General features: G+C 36.3%; 1 protein-coding gene across 1 annotated transcript; it reads left to right on the top strand.

Annotated features, from left to right (window-relative positions):
* Positions 1–7,038: 7,038 nt before the first annotated feature.
* Positions 7,039–8,005, top strand: LOC149235517 (putative pectinesterase 11). Its single transcript, XM_089368574.1, has 4 exons — positions 7,039–7,052; positions 7,347–7,527; positions 7,611–7,739; positions 7,838–8,005. The coding sequence occupies exons 1-4, from the start codon at positions 7,039–7,041 to the stop codon at positions 8,003–8,005; spliced, it is 492 nt and encodes a 163-aa protein (XP_089224700.1).
* Positions 8,006–9,824: the final 1,819 nt, after the last annotated feature.

The following is a 9,824-nucleotide window of genomic DNA, read 5'->3' as shown; positions in this document are numbered from 1 at the left end:
TTAAGTAAACAATTTTTAGCTTCCATTGTGTTAAGAAACAGAGAATTATTCTCTGTTTGTCTTTTACGGAATTATCAAAAATTGCGAACACTGACGTCCCCGCTTCCTGCCATGTCAAGAGATTCTTTGAAAAGCAGTCTCGCTTGCACTTTCATCTCGCTCCAGTGGCTCTGGATTACTTAAGGGCCTCTACAATTAAAATGACACTCAAATCATACTTGGCCTTCTGCTAATATAAATACCATTGATCTATCAGTTTTTAGTGCAAGTATTTTGATTCCTATCTATCTACGTGTTTTGTGCGATCTACCTACCTGTTTTGTGTGATAATATCTTCTTTCTTGCTCAACTTGCATCCATCTTGTCCTGTTTTCATATCCATGATGTCTCGTTGTAAGAGATTAACCCTTCTCCCTTTTCTTTTTACATAGCTTCATGTATATTCTCTAAAGCCTGCTTACTCTATTGCTACAATTTTTCAACGCCATGTGATGAACAACACAAGGATATCCCAATATTATTGAGTAGCAAATTGTCTCAAAACTCAAGAATGTAGCGAGAGTTATAGTAGTATCCAAGGAGAAAGGGAACGGCCATTTTACAACGGTCCAGGATGCCATCAATGCGGTTCCAGCGAATAACATGCACTTGATCATAATTCAGGTCAAACCCGACATTTATAAGTGAGCAACCAATGAACCCGCTGATTAGTTTCATGAGAGAATATGAGTCGAATGATATAATTTTTTCGGAAAAATGATACTTTCTGCATAGTTTTGAGTCAGCACTATATTTATCCATTAAATTTTGTCTAGGAACGAGTCTTTTAGGATGCGAAACTTAGTTTTCTAGCCTTCACCTTCATCTTGTTGGGAATTTTCTGGTAAATTCCAAAACAAAATCACTAAAGAAAGAGTAATATTCTGTTTTTGCCACAGGATCTTTAACACAGGGAAGCTTAAAATAGATTGCTGGAGAAGCTCAGAGTTTTTCACACACATAAAAACTTTATATTCATTAATAAACTACATGATACAAACATCATCCTCTTAACAGAGGGATTCACCAAGAACTTAAAAAAAAAATTACTCTATCTCTTTTAGAAATTTTACACTACTGTGTGTAAAAATTTCTTTTACATTTACCACTGTAAATAAAAAAAAATACATGGATTTACTGTTGTAAAAGAAATCCCTTACATATGCTATGCTGCAAGTTTCATTTCATATGCCCAACAAAAAAAATTACAATTCATTCGTACTGCTGTGTGTTACACTTCGTTTTTCAATGAACACGCAAACAAGCTTCACGCTTCTACATATTACATTAAGAAACAATCTGCCTCTGCATACAAAATGTTACACTGCTGTGTAATAGTTTTTACTCACATGTTGTTGTGTGGTTCACAATACACTTACAATACAAAGTCAACGAGCAACATAAAAAAAACATCAACAAAAAAACATATGATTTTACATGCCGTGTATAAAAAATAAAATTAAAGCCTTTACCAAAACTTACCAAACGCAATTACTTCACATTAATAGATTTCCTGAATGTTGGTACTTCAGTATGGCGAGTTAATTTTTTTTTGTCAGTAGATTACGGATCGCTGCAATGTCACATGGAAGGTCAACCAAAATCGCATGGACTTTCAAACTGCTACCACAACCGTTGATCTGATCGGTCGGCTGTCATTAATTCCCTAGGAGGCCCTTTTAATTGAAATTTACCAGCCAAGGAATGGGTGGTTTTGGAACCGTACTATGGACACGCATTGACAGCTGGATGTGATTGGAGCCCCTTCGGAAAATACCACTCTGCGTGAAAGGTGGTGCAGGGAAAACTGTTGGCGGTTTCCGGAATTAACTACGCGCCACTGTTCAACTGTAGCGGCATTTGAAATTATAATTTCAACACTCCCCTTTAATTTCAACTGCTGGGTTATCAATCATACCCATACATTTCCTCAAAAACTCAAAAATTTTCTGGTCCAATGGTTTGGTCAGAATGTCTACAACTTGCTCCTGAGTCCTGCAATGTTTTAAAACAAATTCACCATTGTTCATCAATTCCCTGATGTAGTGAAACTTTGCGTCAATGTGTTTCGTTCTCTTATGAAACACGAAATTCTTGGATAATGCAATAGCTAAGCTATTTTCACAAAAAATTACCGTTTCTTTTGCCTGCTCTTGGCCTAAGCTCCTTAACATCCTTCTGATCGAAACTGCTTGACATGTTGCTGCTGTAGCTGCCACATGTTCTGCTACTGCTGTAGACAATGCTACAATAGGCTGCTTCTTAGAAGCCCATGAAATGGCTCCTGAACCCATGTGAAAAACATAACCGGAAGTGCTTTTCCGATCATCTACACCTCTAGCCCAATCACTATCAGTGTATCCAATTAAATCTGAACATTTTGAAGTAGTATATAAAATTCCAAACCTTTTAGTACCTTTAACATACCTCAGAATTCTTTTTGCTGCCTGCCAATGTGCTTCTTTTGGCCTCTCCATGAATCAAGAAATTAAACTAACAGCATATATTATATCCGACCTAGTTGCAGTCAAATAAATGAGGCTACCAACTATGCTCTTGTACAAACTAGGATCAAAATCCTTGTTGTTGTCCTCTTTGCTGAGTTTTAATCCCATCACTGTGGGAGTGATTGCTACCTTGTTGTCCTGCATATTCAATCTCTCCAATACTTCATTAACATATTTTGCTTGTAAGATAAAAATCCCATTTTCATTTTGATCTACTTCTATTCCTAAGAAGTATCTCAGCAAAACCATGTCAGTCATTTCAAATTCTTCTTTCATGACTGCTTTGAAATTTTCAATAAAATAATCATCATTACTTGTGAAGATACCATCATCAACATATAACACAACAATTAGAATTTTACCATCCTTTTCTTTGATGTAGAGGGTGGGTTCTCCCTCACACTTTTCAAATCCATTTTCCAGTAGATAGGAATCTATCCTACTGTACCATCCTCTTGGTGCTTGCTTCAGCCCATAAAGAGCTTTCTTCAATCTGCATACTTTGTGCTCTTGGGCTTTCTTTTCATAGCCTAGAGGTTGTTCAACATAAACCTCTGCCTTTAACACTCCATTTAGGAATGTTGACTTCACGTCCATTTGGTAAACTTTCCACTTGTTTTGTGCTGCTATGGACATCACTGCTCTCACGGTTTCCATTCTTGCAATCGGTGCAAAAGTTTCCTCATAGTCTCTCCCATACTGCTGCTTATATCCTTTTACAACAAGTCTTGCTTTGTGTCTTTCTATTTTTTCTTCAGCATTTCTCTTGGTCTTGTAGACCCATTTAACTCCAATGACTTGCTTTCCTTTTGGTAGTTCAACCAAATCCCGTGTCCTATTTCTTTCTATGGCATTTATCTCCTCATCCATAACTTCTATCCATTTCCTATCCTTAATAGCATCTTTGAAATGAATAGGGTCATCAACATGACAATATAAAGCAAACAAAGAATTCATACCTTCATCATAAATGTCACTTAAATTTCTGAACTTCTTACCTCTTTCATTTGGTGTGCAAGTGCTTGAAGAAGAACTTGAATTTCCTCCTTGTGGTGTGCTTGGAGAAGAACTTTCATTTCTCCTCAAGGGTGTCTTTTGCTGCCCTTGTGTTGGCGCCGCCATTTGGGGATGTATTTCAGCCATCTCCTCATCATCTTCATCATGAGACAAACAGTTTTTAACATTCACGGCTTTCTCTATACTTCCATCCCAAGCTTCCTCCTCAATGAACTGAACATCTCTAATCACAAAAAACTTCTTGGTAGATGCGATATACAACCTGTAAGCTTTGGATTCCTCACTGTATCCAATGAAAATACATTTCTCCCCTTTGTTGTCCAACTTCTTCCTTGCTGATCTGGAATGTGTGCATAGTCCACACATCCAAAAACTTCCATGTGGGTGACTCCTTTCTTTCTCCCATTCCATGCTTCTTCTAGCACTCTGTTCATGACTGCTTTTGTAGGGCATCTATTCAAAATATACGCTGCACAATGTACAACTTCAACCCAATAATCATTTGGCAAATGCTTTTCCTTTAACATGCTCCTCACCATATCCATGATTGTCCTATTCTTCCTTTCAGCAACTCCATTTTGTTGCGGGGTGTGCCTAGCTGTAAACTGCTTATAAATTCCATTTTCTCTACAAAAGCGTAGAAATTCCTTGGAGATATACTCACCTACTCTATCAGTTCTTATAACTTTTATATGCAGCCCGCTTTGTTTTCTACAAGTGCTTTGAAATTGTGAAATTTTTCAAACACTTCACTTTTGTTCTTCAAGAAATAAACCCAAGCCTTTCTGGTAAAATCATCAATGAATGTTAGAAAATATTGGCTGCCTGCTAGTGATGGAGTTTGCATTGGTCCACATAAATCTGAGTGGATAATTTCTAAGGGTGCTTTTTCCCTTGTGCTTTTCCCTGATGGAAAACTTTCTCTCTGTTGTTTCTCCAAGATACAACCTTCACAAAGGCTGTCTGATTTCTCTATCAGTGGTAATCCTCTTACCATTCCTTTTCTACTCAACAAGTTAATACCTTCAAAGTTGAGATGCCCAAATCTCAAGTGCCACAACCAATTTTCATCTTTCGGTTCGCTTTGGAAAGCCTCTTGTGTCACTGTTGCAATTACTTCTTTATATTTCAAATTTGTCTTTATTCTGAGATGGAACATCCTGTTCCTCGTCATCTTCACTTCAAAAATACATCGTTTGTTGGGTGCTCTATCCATGATGGTGCATACATCATTCACAAAGAAGACATTGTAACCCTTTTGAACAAGCTGTCCAATACTTAAGAGGTTACACTTCATTCCAGGAACATAATAGACATCTGCTATGGTTTTCTTTTCACATTTCTTTGTAAATATTTTTACTTCTCCTTTTCCCATAACAAAAACTTTACTATCAGTCCCAAGTGTGACTTCTAATCTAAATTTGAAAACAAGGTTATGTTTCCTGTCATATGGTTACTCTAACCGGAGTCTAGAAACCATATATCATCACTCTTTGTTTCAGCCATATTACAAGCTAACAACACATTATCTTGGCTGATATTTTCTCTAGTGATATTTGCACTAGATCTATTACTCATATCATATTGCTTCTTCCTACATTCATTTGCATAATGCCCATATTTTTTACAATAATAACATTGGACATTGGATTTTTCATACCTTTGTCCTTGAGCATGATGTTGTCCACTTTGTTGGCCGCTGCCTTGGCGTTGGTTCTGATTTGGATTGCTGCCTCTTCCTTGAGCATTTGCTGGATTGTTTCTTCCACCTCTGTTTTGGCTTTTGCCTCTTCCTCTCTTGTTTCCTCTGCCTTGACCTCTTCCTCTTCCAAAGGACATCTGGGTCTTGAAGGCTTGCTCTAGAGATGAATTTTCATTTCTACTCAACCTCTGCTCATGTGTTATCAGTGATGCATGAACTTCATCAACTAAAAAGTTTGTGAGATCCTTTGTCTCTTTTATGGTGGTGACAATCACATTGAACTTTGAGGGTAGGACCCTCAATAGTTTCTCCACAATCCTCCTTTCTTCAAGAATTTCTCCATGATATCTTATTTGTGTGACCAGACCAATTACATGTGTGAATAATGAGTCAATATTTTCTGACTCCTTCATGCACAGATTCTCAAAATCTCTCATCAGCAACTGTAGTTTTGTTGTTTTCACTTTCTCCATCCCTTGATAGGCTGCCTTGAGAGTTTGTGATGCTTTTTTGGATGTCTTGGCTGCTGCTATCCTTGGAAACACACTCTCATGCACTGCTTGATATAAAAATACAAGGGCTTTGGAATCCTTCTTCTTATTGCCCTTCAACAGATTTTTCTCTGCCTGTGTCAATCTATTAAAATCATCTTCATCTCCTGGTTCTTCAAACCCATATTCAACAAGTTCCCATAAATCTTGTGAGGCAAATAGGCCTCTCATGGTTATTACCAAATAGTCATAGTTTTTCCCATTAAACTGTGGGAGCTGAGTATTAAAAATACCAATGCTAGTGCTGGTGCTGGAGCTAGCCATTCCTTGCACTCTCAGCTATGCTTCAAATACTTCACTATGTATTTAAAATAACAGACTATCTTCAACAGCAACACAAAAAAACTTGAGAAATACTTGGATCCTTTCTTGACTGAGTCTTCACTCTACTGGAGAAGCTGCTGCAGCAAGAAATCCTTCCCTTCAGCTTCTTTGACACCTTCAAAGAGCCTGGACAAGCTCTGATACCACTGTTGGGAATTTTCTGGTAAATTCCAAAACAAAATCACTGAACAGAGAGTAATACTTTGTTTTTGCCACAGGATCTTTAACACAGGGAAGCTTAAAATAGATTGTTGGAGAAGCTCAGAGTTTTTCACACACATAAAAACTTTATATTCATTAATAAACTGCCTGATACAAACTTCATCCTCTTAACAGAGGGATTCACCAAGAACTTAAAAAAAAATTACTCTATCTCTTTTAGAAATTTTACACTACTGTGTGTAAAAATTTCTTTTACATTTACTGCTGTAAATAAAAAAAATTACATGGATTTACTGCTGTAAAAGAAATCCCTTACATATGCTCTGCTGCGAGTTTCATTTCATATGCCCAACAAAAAAAATTACAATTCATTCGCACTGTTGTGCGTTACACTTCGTTTTTCAACGAACACGCAAACAAGCTTCACGCTGCTGCATATTACATTAAGAAACAATCTGCCTCTGCATGCAAAATGTTACACTGCTGTGTAATAGATTTTACTCACACGCTGCTATGTGGTTCACAATACACTTACAATACAAAGTCAACGAGCAACATAAAAAAAACATCAACAAAAAAAACATATGATTTTACATGCCGTGTATAAAAAAATAAAATTAAAGCCTTTACCAAAATTTACCAAACGCAATTACTTCACATTAATAAATTTCCTGAACGTTGGTACTTCAGCATGGCGAGTTAATTTTGTTTTGTCCGTAGATTACGGCTGGCTGCAATGTCACACGGAAGGTCAACCAAAATCGCACGGACTTTCAAACTGCTACCACAACCGTTGATCTGATTGGTCGGCTGTCATTAATTCCCTGGGAGGCCCTTTTAATCGAACTTTACTGGCTGGGGAATGGGTGGTTTTGGAATCGTACTGTGGAGCCCCTTCAGAAAATACCACTCTACATGAAAGGTGGTGTAGGGAAAACTGTTGGCGGTTTCCAGAATTAACTACTCACCACTATTCAACTGTAGCAGCAGTTGAAATTACAATTTCAACACATCTGATTAGGGTGAAGGTGACGATTTTTGCAGACACGCCATTTATAGTTCTAAGTGGGTCGAGTGCCAACACTACCGTCTTCTGAGTGGCTCGGGTGCCAACAATACTGTCATCACTTGGAATGATAGTGCGAAATCGAGTGGAGGGACATTTTACAGCGCAACGGTGTCAGTGTTTGCTTCAGATTTCATGGCCAGATATATCACAATCCAGGTATTTCGCTATTAAATCCTAGTATAATATATAATGTCCTAGTAAAACTGGACATTATTTAAAAGTACATATTTTTGGTGCAGAACTCTTATGGTCCGGGCGATTACATTGTGGTGCTGAAGATATCGGGTTTTACGGATGTAGATTTCTTACGTTGTTTCATCGAAGGTGCCGCCAACTTCATATGCGGTGATGGACAATCTGTCTATGAGGTAAACTCACTGACTGCAGATCATGCAGAATGTTTTCATTGTTTTGCTTTGTCATGGTTTAGAGCTGATAAACAATTCTGGTGGTTATGTACTCTTAGAAATGTCGTCTGCATACGATTCCTGAGCTAAATGGCGCAATTACAGCTCAAAGCAGATCCTCTCCGGGTATAAACACGGGCTTCACCTTTCTAAATTGTATCATTACCGGTCGTGGACTAATGTACCTCGGCAGGGCATGGGGATGTTACTCCAGAGTTTTCTTATGAATCATCTAACGAGGCGGAGGAATTGCCAGCAAAAAAAATTCAAAAAATCGTGTAGAAGCAATGTTTGAATTGTGTTTTTGATGGTTCAAATAGATTCAGCACCATCAAAAACATCTATAGCACCTAAAATTTTGAAGTTTCACTGGATTTACAAAATTCCTGGCCAGATTTTCTTTGTATATAACAAGAATTTCCATCTTTCCGGGCAACTCCTTAGCCTCGTTAGAGTACGCATTTTCTTACACTTACATTGCTAACATTATCTTCCCAGAAGGATGGGATAATTGGAAGGATCCTTCCAGAGAATCGTAAGCTACTGCTATCCCAACAAAGCAAATCTAATGCACGGACTATCAGAATCACATTCTAACAACATAATTGCTCTTCCATGTCTATGTGCAGAACTGTGTATTATGGGTTGTACAAATGTTCCGGACCTGGTGCAACTGATAAACGAAGAGTCTCATGGTCGCATGAACTCAGTGATGAGGAGGTTGCACCGTTTTTAAGTAGCAGTTTCATTGATGGGGAGAATTGGATCAAAAATATGCCATCCCACCTGTAGAGATCTGCTAATTTGGTTCCACTAAATGGCTAAAACGCGTCATCCAGTGCCTCTCTTCCTTTTAACAGTTGCCTCGTTTCTTGTCACGTTAAGATGCATTCACTATTCCAGTCTCAAAGCTACAAATATACCGGTCAATTGGCCAACTGAGTTGAATATCATGGTCCTTTTCAGCGGGTCTATCAGTGAAATGTACGTTCTAAATTATTCATTTTTTTATTCGTTCCCGATTCTTACTATCATATATGCTGCGGTGTAGAATATATTCAAAGGTTGTTACCGTCCACGATTTATTTATGCTAGCACAATTGATTCGTGTAGCAATACATCATGAAGAATGCGAGTCTATATGATTTCATTGTTTAATAGTTGTTTCCATCCACAATTTGTTTATGATACACAATGCGACTCTGAATGGAAATTGAAGTCTAGACAATAATTGTAATGAATAACCACTACTTTCTATTTGATACCACAATTGATTCAGGTATAAATACACTATGAAGGAGGTAAGTCCAAAGCTTTAACTAAAATATAGTTGAAACTGATTTAGTACCTGTTTTCTAAGGTAGCAAGAAATCGTCGGATTTTGAAAAGTGGTGACGCAGAATACACTTTTGTTTTTTAGCATATTTCTGGTGTTTTAAATTTTTTTATGTATCAAGTATGATCATTTTTTAAAAAACATTCTTGATTTTGAAAAGTGGTGATGCAGCCTCTGGCACATTTTTTTAAAGAGTTTATTTTTGACACTTAATTTTTATTTATTTATCAAGTATCAACACTTTTTTTATATCTTAGTGATTTTCATCTTGATTTTGAAAAGTGTTGATGGATCAACTCTTTTTGTTTAGAGGGCTTATTTTTTACCTTTTAAACTTTTTAATGTATTAAGTGTGGATATTTTTTTTAAATATTTGTGATTTTCATGTTGGTAATAAAACACTAAAAAAAAATTAAAACACATGATTAAAAAAATCAAATAATAAAAAAATATATTAGAAAAAAAACACCCATAATAATGTAAAAAAAAAAAACAAAAATAAAATAAAATAAAAAATAAAGAGATAAATAAAATAAATAAATAAATAAATATTTCAAAAGAACATATTATTTAAAGAAAAATTTTGAAAAAAAAAACATATCTATAAAGATTTTTTTACGCTAAAAAAATATAACCACATTAAAATAAATTAAGTTAAAAAAATAAATAAAAAATAAATTATAAAATTAAAATAAAACAAAAAAATGAAA

This window comes from Pinus tabuliformis, chromosome 8 (assembly GCF_031772625.1).
Source record: "Pinus tabuliformis cultivar Carrire ecotype Pingquan chromosome 8, CPIR1, whole genome shotgun sequence".
NCBI classification, from domain to species: Eukaryota; Viridiplantae; Streptophyta; class Pinopsida; order Pinales; family Pinaceae; genus Pinus; species Pinus tabuliformis.
The sequence above is the reverse complement of the archived record's forward strand: the minus strand, read 5'-3'. Positions and strand labels throughout refer to the sequence as shown.

What these genes read in the sequence shown, in the direction of transcription:
- LOC149235517 (XM_089368574.1), top strand. An exon ending in CCAGATATATCACAATCCAG is followed by an intron (nt 7,528 to 7,610) that starts GTATTTCGCTAT and finishes TTTTTGGTGCAG; the next exon opens with AACTCTTATGGTCCGGGCGA. An exon ending in ATGGACAATCTGTCTATGAG is followed by an intron (nt 7,740 to 7,837) that starts GTAAACTCACTG and finishes ATGTACTCTTAG; the next exon opens with AAATGTCGTCTGCATACGAT.